Source organism: Marmota flaviventris, chromosome 2, assembly GCF_047511675.1.
Source record: "Marmota flaviventris isolate mMarFla1 chromosome 2, mMarFla1.hap1, whole genome shotgun sequence".
Lineage (NCBI taxonomy): Eukaryota > Metazoa > Chordata > Mammalia > Rodentia > Sciuridae > Marmota > Marmota flaviventris.
In genome coordinates, this window is record NC_092499.1 from 91,969,592 (window position 1) to 91,986,244 (window position 16,653).

The following is a 16,653-nucleotide window of genomic DNA, read 5'->3' on the forward strand; positions in this document are numbered from 1 at the left end:
GTTCCAGGTTTGTAGTGAGCACCCACAGGGTGCATAACACTATACTAAGTGTTTGGAGTGTAGGGAAAATGGATGATTCCCTATTGGCAGCTTTAACTGCCTTTTCTACCATCACATTCAGATGGCTTGTTCTTTGGGCTTCTAGACTACAAGGGACAGATGAAATTCACATGATGGGACAGAAAAAAGTCAAACTGGATGCTATGAGTGTATTGTTATTCTATTCTAACCCTACAAGGAATTGAAGAAACTAAGTTTGGTTTCTGATCTTTGTCTCCCAAAGCAACTTAGTTCCTGAAAGTTATTCATTCTCCCCCAGTGCCAGCCAGCTGTTTCCTTTATTAATAATTACAGCAGCTGGGCATGGTGACACATGCCTGTAATCCCAGCAACTTGGGAGGCTGAGGCAGGCAGATCATAAATTCAAGACCAGCCTCAGCAATGTAGTGAGGCCCTAAGCAACTTAGTGAGACCCTGTCTCAAAATAAAAAGGGCTGGGAATGTGGCTCAGTAGCTAAGTGCCCCTGGGTCCAATACCTAGTACTTATAGAAGGTTTGCATTGTTTTCCCAAGTCAGAATACCTGTTTTTTAAAAAATATTAATATTTGTAGTTAATAGACCTTTATTTTATTCATTTATTTATATGTGATGCTGAGAACTGAACCCAGTTCCTCACACATACTAGGCAAATGCTCTACCACTGAGCCACAATCCCAGCCCCAGAATACCTGTTTTTTGACAAAAAGATTCACAGGACAGAACCAAGATGGACATTCAGTTCTCCAAGATAAATGAAGAATGTGCCTGACAAATATGTCACTCTAAGCACAGGCTTAAGTAAGCAGGATTCTTTTTAGCATTTTCATTACGATATAAAGAAGAGCTAGACCCAATTAATGAGTAGTCTCACAACTTCTCTCTGAAATGCTGCTGTGATGGATTTTTCCAACTGAAATGCAGCTGAATGACAGGATGAGTCAAAAAAAGATGCATATCAAATTCCTAAGCTCTACTACCATGTTATCTCTATTAAGGGAACAACATAGGCACTGAGAGGAAAAGAGGGGTTTCAGATACAGGCAAGGTGAAGGACTGAAATCTTCCTTTTATTCTTAAAATGATTGCATTGGGAATTTGGCTATAGGTGTAGAAGAAACTTAAGGAACAAACAATGATATAAACCCTAAGGATTACTTCTTAGGCCAGTTGGGCACAGAATAGGAGATGGATCTTGATATTGGAACTTCCCAAACAATAAATGTACTTAGGTTCTTTTCTTTATTTATCCTTAGAGGCTTACTTAGGTGCTGACTGTGACAAAAGCTTTTCTCGTGTATGGATTTCTCGGTGTTTATTAAGGGCAGAACTTTTACTGAAGCACTTGCCACAGTCATGACATCCATAGGGTTTCTCTCCTGTGTGGGTTCTGTGATGTGCACGTAAGTCAGAACTCTTACTGAAACTCTTTCCACAGTCAGGACACACATGAGGTCTCTCTCCTGTGTGTATCCTCCGATGTGCACTGAAATGAGAACTGTTATTGAAGCTTTTTCCACACTCTTCACATTGATAGGGCTTTTCTCCTGTGTGAGTTCGCTGGTGAATAATAAGGCTTGAGCTCTGATTGAAGCGTTTTCCACACTCACCACATTGATAAGGTTTCTCTCCTGTGTGGATTCTCCTATGGGTGATGAAATTTGAACTGTCACGGAAACTTTTCCCACAGTCAAGACACTTATAAGGTTTCTCTCCAGTGTGGATTCTCCGGTGTCTAATGAGGCGGGCACTCCGACTGAAGCTTTTCCCACAATCAGCACATTTATATGGATTTTCTACCTGGGGGGAAATCTGATGTGTGAGATGGGAGTTTGGGCCAAAGCTTTTACCATATCTGAGATATTTAAAGGGTTTCTCTCCCAAGCAAAGTCTTTGATGACTTATGATTTTACCTAAACTCTTCTCTGAGAGTGTCAGTTTTCCTCTCTTCTCCTCTAGTGTCTTTTCCCACGGTCTTCCTGATCTACATTCACTCTCACTGTCTTTACCTTGTTTAAGATAACGGGGAATTCTCCTTTCAGACCTTGCAAGTAATGTCCTATGCAGTTGTACTTCCTCAGAAATATCCCGTTTTGAATTCTCTTCATTCTCAAATCCAGCTTCAAAACCTGGTGTGAGAACAGAATTAAAAAGTTATCCATTTCCTTAATTATATGTGCCAGGGAAAGCAAACCTGGGAAAAACTAATATTATCCTAGATGATGAAATATAAAAAAATTAGGGAACTCTTGATCCCAAATTACTAATAGTATTAAAATCCCAAAGTTTTACTTCTTTACTTAGTAAACTATCACATGTTTCTCAGCTGCATAATCCACATAAGAGTTGGCTAATATATTCTTTAACACTTCTTGAGTAGCCAGGATCTTTAGAAAGTCCTCTCAGTAAAAGAAAGTTTTAGAGAAGACTATCACTATGTGTATACAGGAAAGATACTTTCTAATGCTGTATTTTTGCTACATCTCAGATCTATTATTGTATTCTTGTTCATGTTCTTTGTCAGTAACTAAAAGGATTAGAAGAAAATGTCCAGGAAAACGTTTTGGGAAACTTCTGTATTCAGAAAGAATTCTCATAAATCTCCTCCCCTTCAAATTCCAATATATGGTGTAAATAAATACAGTAGAAAAATATTTAGTATCTTTCAAAGAAAAGGACTTCAGGGCTGGAAGTGTAGCACAGCTGTAGAGCACTTGCCTGGCTTGCATGAGGTACTGGGTTCAATCCTCAACTCCACATAAAAATAAATAAAGACATTGTGACCATATATAACTAAAAAAATATTTTAAAAAAGGACTTGTGAGAGAAAAACTTTACTAGGATATGTCTAAAACATTTTCTTCGCTTAAATAAATAAATAGAATAATAGATATGTAGATAAATAAATAAATTTCCAAAAACATCTACCCTAATACCCAAGTATTCTGCTACAGCAACATTTTACTATTCTAAGTACCACATGCCAGGCTTCTTTGGGCCTAGGCTCTGAAAATTTGTACTTATTCAGATGTTTTATGTAAACTTTGGGTCCCAAATTCCCAAGACTAAATCTAAGAGCAAAAGAATGCTGAATGTCAGTCTGTATGTATCACTTAATGCAGTTCCTACGCATGAGTCTAGTTTTATGAGATGCTCCATGAAATAGAAATTCACTAGATTAGCCCAAAATCTCAGAACTTCAAATATGTGAGTGTATTGTGAGCCTCTAATAGGTCTACTTAGTATTTTTTCAAATCTAAAAGTCATTTTTTAGTAGAATACACTAATAAATATCCCATGGAATTGAGGTTCATGGGACATCCTTAAAGAATGTTGATGAACAGACTATGAAACCTGTAATCCCAGTGGCTTGGGAGGTTGAGACAGGAGGATCTTGAGTTCAAAGCCAGCCTCATCAAAAACAAGGTGCTAAGCAACTCAGTGAGACCCTGTCTCTAAATAAAATACAAAAATAGAGCTGGGGATGTGGTTCATTGGTAGAGTGCCCCTGAGTTCAATCCCCAGGACCCCCAAAAAAGACTGTGGAAGTAGCCATGGCACATGTCTATAATCCCAGCAGCTCGGGAGGCTGAGGCAGGAGGATCATGAGTTCAAAGCCAGCCTCAGCAAAAGCAAGGCTCTAAGTAACTCAGTGAAACCCTGTCTCTAAATCAAATATAAAATAGGGGGAGATGTGGCTCAGTGGTGGAGTGCCCCTGAGCCGAATAATAATAATAATAATAATAATAATAATAATAATAATAATGTGAAAACCATTATTTCTTGAACACCTACTATGTGCCCAGGCACTGTGACAGGTGCTTCATTTATATCAACCCTGACAGTGTTTTTGTTTTTGTTATGCAGTGCTGGAGACTGAACCCAGGACTTTACACATTAGCCAAATGTTCTACCATGGAGCTACCCAAGCCCAAGGTCTAAGCAACACTGGGGCTTAAGTAACTTGCTCTAAAGTCAATCAGTTAATAAACAACACAGCCCAGATTCACATACATATATAGGTACAACTCCAAAAATCACAACTCTTCTTCCCACCTGGAAGGAAGCCATATATATATTTTTTAATACAGCAGCTAAGATTCAGTCAGTTTCCACAGAAATCTCTGATTTCTACAAAAGTTATCTAAAGAAAAGGGTTGTCAAGTTTTCACATGTGAAGAACACAGACTTACAGCTAATATACTTGCTGAAACTAGAAGAAAAACATGCATGAGAGCCAACTTTTAATTCATCCTATTATGGGTACATGACATGAAAAAGTTATCCAATTCCCTAACAGGTAAACAGGATGAAATCTGAGCAGCACACACATAAATGACAGCAAATTTACAGTTTACCACTATGTCAGAACGTGAAAAGACAAATCACATGAATAAGTTAACCTCAGCTCACTAAGCTAACAGGAAACGAGGGGGAAGAGATAAAGGTAAAGAAGAATCCATGAAAGCTGGGTAGAGAGGCCAGTTCTCAATCTGATGGTTTTTTTCTCTAAATCCCATTACTTCTCTTTTATGTTTTGTCATAAGAAGTAAAATAATCTTACCACTGGGACTCTGGAATAAGACTGGAGCACGGTTCATGACAGCCCCTGGGGGTATCTCAGTATCCTCTTCATCATCATCAGAATCTTCTTCTATGGCCTCTTCTGCATCCTCAGCTTGCTTCTCAACTTCTTCCTCACTGTTTCCCTGGATGGGGCAAGACACTATCTCTTCTTCCTGGCCATCACTAGATGGAACTGCAACCTGGGCACTCACCAAAGCATCCATCTCCTCAAAAAATGCACAGGTCTCTGGTGCTTGGCCATTCTTGACTTTCCGATAGCTGGTTTGTAGGCTTTTAAATTTGGTCCGACACTGCTCTGGAGTCCTGAGGAAGCCATATTCCCATAATCTCTCAGCCACTGCTCCATATAACTGGCTATTGCGATGACAGTTACGGAGGGCTTCATAAAACTGAGTCTCACTAAGAATTGCAAGGTAAGTCTTGGTCTCTTCATAGCCCCAGTGTACACCTGCCACCAGAAGAGAAATTTCAGCACTACTTAAACCAGATCTTTAGAGCTGCAATGACTCAGTCCTATCTACTGCATCAAGAAAAATGATTTAGGCTGTAGGTGTAGTTCAGTTGTAGAGCACATGCTTATCATGCATGAGGCCCCATGTTCAATCCTAGCACCAAAAGAAAATAAAAATCACCTAAGATCACTCCTAGATTAAAACTTCATGTTTTAATTAAATACTTTATGTTTTCAGGATCTATATGCTTCTGTATATCCTTTAGCAAATTCAGCAAACTTTAAAAAAGACCTTTCCATCTGATCACTGAAACAATTATTATGTATACTAAAGCAAGTGTATAGAATCCATTTCCCCATCCTTCTAGTGTTTTTCTGGAATTCTGAAAACTAGTATACCACCGATTAGGGTAAGAAGACCTTCAATTAGTTGTTTCATCCACAATGTGTTATCCTTAAGTTCTCTGATCACTCATTTTCCACCAGTCCTATTTCCTTATGAATTCATTTTCCCACAGAATGACTTAAAACCCTAAGGAACTGCCTCTTTCCAGAATCATACCGCTGCCAAATTTCTAGTATGGCCTTTCTTCATTTGCCACAATTTCAATGAAGCAAGCCCAGCAATAGCATAGACTTGAAGGGTATAAAATAAGGACCTTATAGTCATGCATAGTATTCAGGGAGTATAGGATGGACAGGAGCCAGATTGAGGAAGGAAGCAAGAGCAAACTGTCTCCTTGAACACATGCTAGTGCTGCACGTCCCCCACTTGGGGTAGTACTTTCAGGAAAGGATATTAGGATGATTATAGTCTCTGCTCCCTGAAGGTGCCCAAGGTGGATAGAAAGAGGGTTCAAATACTCTTCCTCTCACCTGAGAGCCAGTTGGACATTATTTTCCTTCCATGATTCTCCACTCACTGTGAGTAAAGGAGAACAGGAAAGAATTGGAAGAAAGAGAAAAGGCAGTGGGAAAAAGATGAAAAGAACAAAGATAATGAGAATAAAAGCATTTAGCACATGAGCAACATTTATGACTTACCTATATTTATATTAGTGATGGAAAAAAATAAAGAAAAGATAATAAAATACAACATTTTTTTCAATGAGCCTGCAATGATTTTATAATCAGGAAAAATATTTTAATAAAGGAATGGAATGATATTCTTTTTCAAGACACTCTTGAATTTTCTGAGTGTATTTCTTTCAAAAACCAACTGACTACTTACTATTATCTTCCTTACTATTATTTTCCCCCAAAACATAATGAATTATATATAGAATTGAAAAAAAGGGACCAAACTGGCAGGTGGCATATTCTAGACTCCATATGCAGCCTCACTGCTCCTCAATTCTAATCCCAAACCCCCCAGAAGAAAAACTTCTTACCACTTGGGCTTCGGAACAGGACAGGTGCAGTTGAGTCCTGGGGGGTGGCCTCCAGGTCCAATTCATCACTGTCAGAAGCCTCAGCCAAAGCTGTTTCTGCTCCTTCCTCATGCTGCCAGGCCTCCTGTCCTGGCTCCTTAGTCTCTGCATCACTACTCACCTGGCCAGAATGAGAGGCTGTCTCTTCAAGGCCATTACTAGGCAGAGCAATGACCTGAGCTCTCATCAGTGCCTCCATTTCTTCAAAGAAGGGGCAGGTCGCAGGTGGGTGGCCACTCTTGACTTTCCTATAGCTCTTCTGAAGACCTTTGAACTTTGTCCGACACTGTTCCAGGGTTCGGAAGAAACCATACTCCCGGAGTCTCTCAGCCACAGACCCGTATACTTGGCTGTTTCGATGACAGTTTTGGAGAGCCTCATAAAATTCAGTTTGGCTAAGAATTGCAAGGAGAGTTCTGGTCTCTTCATAGCCCCAGTGTACACCTGTCACCTTCTCATCCTCAAAGCCCCAGTGATCCTTTTCCACCCAGTTTCTCTCTCTCTTGGATGATAGTATATCAGCATGTACTTGTCTATCACCTGTGTGGCTGCCTTTTGGGACTTCTTTCTCTTTGGAGCTCAGCAGATCTGAGATCCATGGCTCTCCCTGCTCCAACCTGGAGACCACACCGGATTTAGGAAATGGAAATCCTGCTTACAGAGAAGCAAACAAAGGGAATCATAGTTTGGACTGACTATACAAAACATGTCTGAATTCAGTTCTGCTTTTTTTTATCCAAGGGATTATAAAGGAAGTATCTAGGGAAATGTTTTCAGAAAGTTCAGTTGAGTTGAAGAATGGGGAAAATATAGGAAACCTCAAAAGATAAAAAGTATTTTATTTTCCAGAGCAGAGTGACAAGAGAGGAAAAGGTTCAGTTGTATGTTCAGAGTTAATAATTCTATTCCAAGTTGCTCCCTAGCCTTCTGAACCATTATTTACAGGTTGTAGCACTGCTAGAAATAGTTACCTCCTGTCTCCTATTCTTTACTCAGGCTAGAGAAGTAAACAGTGATTTCAGAGGAGAGGGGAGAAGAGATTGTCTTCAACTCATCTGTTTCCTTCATACTCAGGCATCAAATTCTATAACTGTTTCTCTTAATACATCCTTCTTCTCCATTCCTGTTTCCAGACCCTGGATCCTCTCACTTGAGGATAACTGCAGCAGTCACCCGAACTTCAGGCTCTTTTTTAAAAATATTTTTTAGTTGTAAAGGGATCTTCTATTTATTTATTTATATGTGGTGCTGAGGATTGAACCCAGGGCCTCACACATGCCAAGTAAGTGCTCTAACATTGAGCCACAACCCCAGCCCCGAACTTCAGGCTTTTGCTTCCTTAGTTCACACACTATTCTGCTGAGCCTTAACCCTTAACCTTAGTGCCTTGCACTGTCCATTTCTGTTTATTTTTTCCTTCCCAGAACAACTACACTGTTATTCACCACTTGGTACCTTTCCTTTAACTTCCTTTCTCCTACCCAAACTCAACCCATCCTTCAAGAAGCTATACTTGCCAATGCCTTCAAGAGGCCTTCACTACAGCCCTACCTCATCTCCATTCTTTCAAACCCCCACAGTACTTACACTGTTAAGTTGTTGTTAAGCATTGTTTCAATACAGTTCTGTTTAGCACATATTTATAGTTTGCAATCATATTGTAAGCTCTTTGAGGATAGGTACCTTTTCTTATTGTAGAGTACCCTGCAAAATGTTGAGCACATTGTAGGTGTTTAGGAACTGATAAACTCTGCAAGTCTGTGTGTGAGGTTAGAGGATTTCACCTGAAAGACTAAACCGAAAGGAATATCAAACTTCAAGAAAGATAAGATCAGAATTCAAAGGAACTTCAACAAGTTTTAAATGAAATCATCAAAGGGGGAAAAAAAACAAACAAAATGGAGTTCACTAGAGTACAAAGAAGAAAAACAAGTTCTACCAATCAAGACCAAGAATAAGAGACTAGGTACAAAGGCACTGAAGAAAAGATATGAAAGTTACTAGGTGAACAAAAAGCCTCCCATAATTATGAGTTGAGCTATACTGAAAGAAGATATTGCAAAATTCTGAAGTAAAATTCTTAACTCAGCCTCTACCTAACACACCCTCACTGGAATAATACACATAATTTTGTTCTCCACAATTATCATATTTGGAGAACTTAAAAGTTCCAAATGAGAGAATAATAAAAGCTAAGGTCTAGAGAATAGAGATTATGGGGGAAAGCTTAAAAACACAAGTATGATTTAATTTGGAGAAGTAAAACAACTAAAAGATGTGCTCACCAGTATAGAAAAGCATTTTTATCTAGAAAATATGATCTACTATTACCATTACTAACAGAATAATTCCAAGTCCTGATAAAAACTAGGAAGTCATTCTCTTAAAAGACTTATCAAAAGAGGACATATAAGAAGACAATATACTGGCGGGCTGTCTACAATATACTGCATGTCTTCAGGGAGACCCAATAACCACACATTCTATGATTTCCACTGAAATCCCTTTCCCACTCACTATCCCCAACCCTACTTCCCAACTTAGAATGGCATTCTAACTTCCCATATGAATCTACTACTCCTCACCACTCCATTGAAAAGGTCTGAGCTTCTCCTTTGGGTTCATCTGTTCCTGTGGTCCCAGGTCTGGACTTCTTGCCCTCTCTTTCTTGGGTACATTCCTGGGCTGGGGTTCCATTGACTCCTGCTGAACACTTAAGAACTCTCGTGATGATTTCAGGGGTGTCATCTTCTCCAAGTGCACTTCCTGCCCCTTCACAGAGACTGTGACCTAGAAACAACCCCCATCAATTGTCACTGCAAGATCATAGTGAGAGGCATTCCCAGAGGAGATTATTTAATTCACCCAGAGTTCAGAGTTCATCCTTCTAGGTTAAGGCTAGAGTTGTAGGGGTATTGGGAGGTTATAGCAAAGCCCTTATTCCATTATCATTAGCTTAAAGCAGCTGGAACACCAGAAGGAAAAGACCAAAGCAGTAAGCAACAGGATGGGGGGCGGGGAATCCTCTTTCTTCCCCATCAAGTAAGAAAGTATGAAATGAACAAAAATTCATTGTGACAAGAAAGGTGAGATTACACACAGGTAGAATCTTCATGCGAGCACCCTGAAAAAGTTACCTGTTGCAGACCAGAAGTATAAGGGAGACTTGTGCCTGTCTGTACTTTAAATTGGCCCTCTACCCTTGCCCCTTCCCAGTCTCACACTTCTGAATTTCCCCTTCCCTTCTCACCGAAGGTCCATGTCTTCCAGGCTCTCTTTCTAAATCTTCCACCAGTGTCACTGCCTCCTCTCCATTTTCTGGACATTGTTCCTGTACCAAATTCTGGATCTCCCCAGGTAAGACAGTCAGGAACTGCTCTAGTACCAACAATTCTACAATCTGTTCCTTGGTACGCACTTCTGGCCTCAGCCACCGACAACAAAGTTCCCAGAGTTGGCTGAAAGCCTCCCGAGGTCCAGCCACCTCATGGTAATGGAATTTCCTGAAGCGTTGTCTTAAGGTTTCAGAGTTAGGGCCATTCCCTCTCAAAGTGGGTTTGGCCATCATTCATAGCAGAAAGCAGCTTCCCTTTAATTAAGAGTCAGAGTTCCAGGGTTTACACCTATCTTCCCATGTCCTTGAAGAATTAAATGAAGATGAGTCTCTCTCTGTGTAAAAGAAGTTTCTTCCTAGAGTAGAGATGACACTAACAGAGGAATGTATTCACATGTCTACAGCCTTGCCAGAGCAGGCCTAACTTCTTACATGCTCCAAGTGGTCATCTAAGTGGCACCATTCTCAGGGCAGCAAGTTAACAATGAGCAAGAAGGATGATCTTTAAAAAGCTGCACTTCTTGACGACTTACAGGGCAGCCCCAGGAAGCTGCAGAAAATAGTACTATCTGCTCCTTTCCCATTTTCTCCGAATCTGATCTCATTTAACTCCCCAGATCAATGTTGCACCGTGAGTTCGAACCATATGGGGGCTCAAGAGGATCTAAAGACCATCCTGTGGAAGGCAACAAAAAGCCTCTCTCCAGGGGTCACGGCTGATCTCCCCTAGTACCTCCAGTCCTTCCCGAGGACCTCTGCGTCCACCCCGTCCCCTCGGGCTACAAACTATCGATTTCCAGTCCACGCAAAAATCAAGTACTGAATATCAAGTCTTTGTTTTCCTTCACAGTAAAAGAACCGCTCAGCAAGGGAGTTACTGACGTGAAACCTCGCGTTTTAAAGTTGGTTTTGAGTACGGAAGCAAGGACTGGAGAACTTGAAGAGAGTCACACTGAATTGATGGAGAGAGGAAGTCCCAGGGGCAGTAGAAATGAGTTTCCTGAGAACGAGCTTGGGCGCTGGCCAGGGACTCTGAGTACTACGGATTCGAAGGCGCCGAGCTCTGCTCAATAAGCTGAGGGTGCGGCGTTCCGGACTCTTTGTCTTGGCTCCCTTCTGGCCGGGTCACTCTCAGAGATGTAGCGCAATCCCTCCAGAGGCTTCTGACCGGGCTAAGCCACCCTGAGGGCACCCTCTGGCCCCACCCTGGCAGCGTCTCCCGCTAGAGCTGTCCCCAAACCCACTTGCATCTCTGCCCCTAAGCCAGCCTCACCCACTCGGGAAAGAACCCAGCCCGGGTTCCACAGTCGCTCAGTGCAGCTCCCAAGCCGGAAGTTCGAGCCGGCAACTCGGGGCACCGGGGGCGCATGCGCAAAGGCAGCTACCAAAACTCCAGAACTGGAGCTAGCAGTGCGCCCAGCCGAGCTCGGTACACTTCCGGGACGCGGCGCGCTGGTTCCTTCCCGGCTTCCCGTCAGCTCCTCTGGCTGCAGTTGCTAGGGCGGGTTCAGGGTAAACCGCCTAAGCCAGAGGCCAGTGCGTGTGTCGAAGAGGAGGCTCCCTTGGCGTGGTCGCCTGGAGGGGCGCTGAAGGAGGAAGCGACGTATCTAAGGATTCCGCCGTGGGAATGATCCACGAACTGCTTCTGGCTCTGAGCGGGTACCCAGGATCCATATTCACCTGGAACAAGAGGAGTGGCTTGCAGGTACAGTGTTGGGTTCCGAGCGCGGGAACCAGCTAATGTAGAATCCGTGCACCTGAGCCAGTGCCTGTAGGCGGAGTCTGAAGGGCAGGGCTTGCAGCACTGGGTAGCGTTTTCCTGGCCAGGTCACTGGAGCGCAGTTCGAGGGGCCCGCTGTGGATGTAAATGCCTTGAGGGCGCCGGGCCTAGGATGAGAAACCGAGGGCCGATCCTGAATGGTCCCTCCTTTGAGGGGGCCTTCCTAAGGTCGAGGAGTCTGAGCGAGAATTGCTGGGGAACTGGATATAAAAGTGTACTTTTATATTTTCACTCTTGCATTCTGTTTCAAACTAAGTTTTAAAGGCTGTTCCAAATTCACAGCTTTCAGCACACGTAAGTGCTCAGCAAATTTTGCTGAATGAAAAAATGAATTCTAGAGTATGCGGTGTTTCCCTTATTACTCCTTTCCCACTGGGTGAAAAACTTGGTAGGGGACCATTATTCCTTACTGCACTAGGTAAAGAACTTGGGAGGAGTCCTTCTTGTAGTCAGAAATGTTAGAGGAGGAAGGGCTGTGTGGTAAATATTGTGCATGGGCTTTATCACATTTAATCCTCACAGCCGCCTATATTCCTTTTACAGAATGTTAACTCCCATGGTCATGGCTAGTAATTAGCAGAGCTTAAATTTGAACCCAGATCTCTTGCTCCAGTATCTGAACTACTCGTCTAATTCTGCTTCTAGGAATATTACCTAATTCTTTCAACTCGGTAATCTAAGTATTTTTAGCCGCAGTTTACAAATGAGCAAAACTGAAGCTCAGAAAGCTTTATGCAAAAGTAAGTTACGGATATAGGTCTGTCTGATGTAGATAAGGTGGATGGGCAAATTACATTCTTGGTCACTAAAAGCTATAAGTCAAATAGATTTCTCCTTTTCTTTGTGAATTTGATTTTGGGGTTTGGGAGTTTAGGTGAATTTTTTGAATCGTTAATTTTTGTGTGTAAGATCTTTGAAGACTGGGTTGGTATTTCATTTTTCCCCTGTAGAACTCACAATGCCATATAGGAATACAATGTTCCAAAAGTATTTGTGGGTACTTGAATATTTTAACTAAAAAAGAGATAATAAATTATAGAAAAAGGGCTGGGGAGGCAGAGAAGAGCGCCACAACTAAATAATTATCTCCTTTCCTTCCTTTCTTATTTAAATATCTCAAGCAGGTATTTTCCTCAGAGAGAAGTCTCTTCATCAGAAAAATTTTCTCTGACCACGTTTTTAAATTACACATCCTTGGGGCTGGGGCTGTAGCTCAGTGGGAGAGGACTTGCCTAGCATGTGTGAGGCACTGGGTTCAATCCTCAGCACCACATAAAAGTAAATAAATAAATAAAGGTATTCTGCCCATCTACAACTAAAAAAAAATATTTTTAAATAAATATCCTTCCCTTATACCATTATTTTCTATCACAGCAATTTATTTATTTCCTTTCTGAGACTAATGAAAGTTCATAATTATTTAATGCTAGTACCTGTGTATAGCCTTTTTTCCTGCATAGATAGCCCTTGGTGGCAAAGACCACATGGTATTCATTCATGTACTCAGAATACAATTTCTGCCACACAGCAGGTGCTGGTATTTATGAAAGAAGACAAAAGCAGCAAATAGTGCTTACTTTCAAAAGAGCAGTGTTTTTCACATTTGGTTAAAAGGAAAAATTGTCACAAATGCCTAGGGATTATGAAACATTTTTATTGTAATATCGAATGTATGTCCACATGAAACTAGATCTAAACTCAAGCATATTGCTCTTTGACAACCATAAAAACAAGTAGTTTTACAAGTTAAATTAATCAAAACTACAACATTAAGAAATTCAAATTAACACTATTCTAATGCAAAGTTTATCAACCTGCATTATTGACATTTTTGGACTGGGTAATTCTTTATTGTAGGGGTTGTCCTGTGTACTGTAGGATGTTAATTAGTTCTATAGCTTACTCACACTAGAAGCCAGTAGCATCCCCCGAATTGTGACAACCAAAAATGTCTCCAGACATTGCCAAATGTCCCATTTGCTGTATGCTTGGCACATGTGCTTTTCATATATTAGCTTATTTAATTCTCACAATTATTATCTTCACTTATAGGTGTGAAAATTGTCCCTGACTGAAAAACACAGTTTTGAGCCAGGTGTGGTGGTACATGCCTATAATTTCAGTGGCTTGAGAGGCTGAGGCAGGAAGATTGTGGGTTTGAAGTCAGCCTCAGCAACTTAGCAAAGCTGTAAGCAAACTAGTGAGACACTGTCTCAAAAACAAAAAGGGCTGGGGATGTAGCTCAGTGGTTAAGTGACCTTGGGTTCAATCACTGGTACCAAAATAAACAAAAATACAGATCTGATATGACATATAATATTATTTTTCTGAAACTAAAGTAGCAACACCGAGTTTAAAAGAATGACTTTAACTACAGATCTGGCTCTATAGTTTCTATTTTTACTTCAATAATTCTAATGTATAGAATGCCAGTTAATATGAGTATGTTATATAAAATTATTTCAGAAGCCTCAAGATATCATTTGGTATTTCAGAATAATTAGACCTTAAACTTTTCTAAAACTGCCAACAAGAAATGCTCAAATGCCAGTTATAATGGGGATATCACTTGATAACTGGATAGAGAAGTGTTGTTAGTAATTTAAAAATTGCTTATATGTATTGAGCACTTGCTGTATGCTTGGCACATGTGCTTTTCATATATTAGCTTATTTAATTCTCACAATTATTATTTTCACTTATAGGTGTGAAAATTGAAGCACAGAGAGGTGTAGTCGCTTACCTAAACTTTCAAGCAAATAAGAGGCAGCTCAGGGATTTAAACCCAAGCAGTCTCCAAAGATCAGGTTGTTAAGCACTATGTCAGGCTACCTCCTAAATTTGTAACTTGAAGATATGATTAATGTTGTGTCATTAAAATCTATATTAAATAGATTCCTAACAAAGTCATTGTGGATCAGTGACAAAGGTTCTTTGCCTGTTTATTACTGTCATATAAAGATGGCATCCATAAAGTACAATACTCACAATATGAACATGTAATATGCCAAGTTGTTTTAAAGTAATAACTGAATGGTTTTGTTCATTCTTTTATGTCTGAATGTTAACACACTGCCTGGGATAAAGTAGGTGTTCATTAAAAGTTGGTTGATTCTCCAGGAAAAATATACAAATGGCCAACACACATATGAAAAGATGCTTAGAAAAATACAAATCAAAACCACAATGAAACACTGCTTCACATCCTTTTGGATGGTTGCAACTAAAAAAAAAATAATAATAATAATAGAAAATAAATCTTGTGGAGAAATTAATACTCTTGTGCATTGTTGGTGGGAATGTGAAATAGTACAACCACTGTGAAAAATTAAATAGCAATTCCTAAAAAAAAAGAAGCATAGAATTACCATTATGACCAGCAATTCCACTTCTGGGAATATACCCAAAAGAAATAAAAGCAAGGTCTCAAAAGATATTTTTATATCCATGTTCATAAAGCATTATTCACAATACCAAAAGTTAGAAACAATTCATGTGTCCATCACCTGATGAATGAATAAACAAAATGTGGTGTGTGTATGTATGTGTATATACATACATACACACACACACACACACACATATACACAGTGTAAAGGAAGGAACTCTGACATATTTTACTTCATAGATGAACCTTGAGGACATTATACTAAGTGAAATAAACCAGTTCTGAAAGAACAAATATATGATTCTACTTATATGAGGCAATAATGTATCATATTATTCTAGAGACAGAGTAGAGCGGTGATTGCCAGGGGTTGGAGGCAGAAGAAGGAGTTAGTGTGTAATGGGTACAGAGTTTCAGTTAGGAGAAATGAAGTTATGGAGCTGGATGGTGGTGATGGTTGCACAACAGTGTGAATGTGTTTAATGCCATTGAATTCTGTGCTTAAATATGGTTAAAACAATAGGCTTTGTGTTTTTTGCCACATTTTAAAAATGTGGTTGAACAAATATATTTCACTACTTTTTTTATTATATTATTATTTTAAGTTGTAGATGGACACAGTACTTTTATTTTATTTACTTATGTTTATGTGGTGCTGAGAATTGAACCCAGTACCTCACCTGTACTGGGCATGTGCTCTACCATTGAGCTACTACTGTAGCCCATCCACTACTTTAAATTTGAATTGCTGTGAAACTTTTATACAGCTAGGTTATAATTTGTCCTTCATTTAAATTAAAAATAGAAATGCAAATATAAATAAATTTATATGGCTAGTTACAAGGTACTTTTACAAATTATAGTGTATTTACATTAATTTTAGAGATTTAATGCAATGAAAACAAAATTTAAAATTTTATAGGGAATTTGTAAATCCTAAAAATATGTCTGCAGACCCTTGTTTGATCAATACTGCTAAGAGACTTTGTTGGAACCAAGTCAAAAACCCTCACATTCTATAGACTATCCTCTGAAGATTGCATACGAAATAGGTAATAGTGGCTGCCTCTGGGGAGGTTGACTTATCTTTAATGTACACTATTTACCATATGTTAACCTATTTGAGAAGCAAGTAGGTCAGAACAGGGAATACCACCTTTGAAGTGGTTTGGAAATACCTTTCGGAATTTACCAAACTTAAGTGGGCATCTTAAGGAAAATAACAAGAAAGGAAAAGATAAGATAGTATGAAACATTTTAAGCACCCCAAAAATATGGGGCAGTGGCCAGCAGGCATCAATGTTTTTGTCAATGTCCCTCTTCTTGCAGGTGTCCCAGGACTTTCCGTTTCTCCACCCCAGTGAGACCAGCGTCTTGAATCGACTCTGCCGGCTTGGCACAGACTATATTCGCTTTACTGAGTTCATTGAACAGTACACAGGCCATGTGCAGCAACAGGTGGGATTCTGATCTCAGGATGTAAACCTTTAGAGGGTAGAAACTGTCAAGCTTTCAGTGAATTCATTGGTGATTCGTGTGAAATAAATTAAGAATTTCTCATCACTGAAAATAAGAGAAGGCAAGGTTGCCAGTTGTTTTTTGTATATGACGCTTAAAAGAAAAGACAGTATCCTCAGCTTGGCACT

General features: G+C 40.0%; 2 protein-coding genes across 5 annotated transcripts in view; one reads left to right on the plus strand and one right to left on the minus strand.

The window, feature by feature from the left end:
• Positions 1-1,086: 1,086 nt before the first annotated feature.
• Zscan29 (zinc finger and SCAN domain containing 29) lies at positions 1,087-10,456 on the minus strand. Of its 2 annotated transcripts, none has more exons than XM_027925150.3 (5): positions 9,756-10,456; positions 9,091-9,295; positions 6,467-7,156; positions 4,602-5,072; positions 1,087-2,166 (listed from the first exon to the last, which is right to left on the minus strand). In XM_027925150.3, exons 1-5 carry the CDS (start codon positions 10,071-10,073, stop codon positions 1,298-1,300), a joined length of 2,553 nt encoding a protein of 850 aa, XP_027780951.1. In that variant the 5' UTR covers positions 10,074-10,456; the 3' UTR covers positions 1,087-1,297. The 2 variants fall into 2 exon arrangements, with proteins under 2 accessions (XP_027780951.1, XP_027780946.1); XM_027925145.3 differs by having other exon boundaries at positions 6,467-7,159.
• Positions 10,457-11,296: 840 nt separating this feature from the next.
• Tubgcp4 (tubulin gamma complex component 4) overlaps positions 11,297-16,653 on the plus strand; it is a 42,869-nt gene continuing 37,512 nt past the window's right edge. For 2 of the 3 annotated variants that reach the window (XM_027925155.2, XM_027925159.2), the window contains exons 1-2: positions 11,299-11,544; positions 16,337-16,465. In XM_027925155.2, coding sequence (XP_027780956.1) covers positions 11,467-11,544; positions 16,337-16,465 — 207 coding nt within the window. In that variant the 5' untranslated portion in view covers positions 11,299-11,466. Of the gene's footprint in view, positions 11,545-16,336; positions 16,466-16,653 lie in introns of all 3 variants that reach the window. The other variant, XM_027925163.2, reaches the window with a different exon arrangement.

What these genes read in the sequence shown, in the direction of transcription:
- Zscan29 (XM_027925145.3), bottom strand. Translation starts at nt 10,073, where the DNA reads ATGATGGCCAAACCCACTTTGAGAGGGAATGGCCCTAACTCTGAAACC. An exon ending in CCTGTTCCGAAGCCCAAGTG is followed by an intron (nt 5,073 to 6,466) that starts GTAAGAAGTTTT and finishes TTCTGGTGGCAG; the next exon opens with GTGTACACTGGGGCTATGAA. An exon ending in CTTATTCCAGAGTCCCAGTG is followed by an intron (nt 2,167 to 4,601) that starts GTAAGATTATTT and finishes TTCTCACACCAG; the next exon opens with GTTTTGAAGCTGGATTTGAG.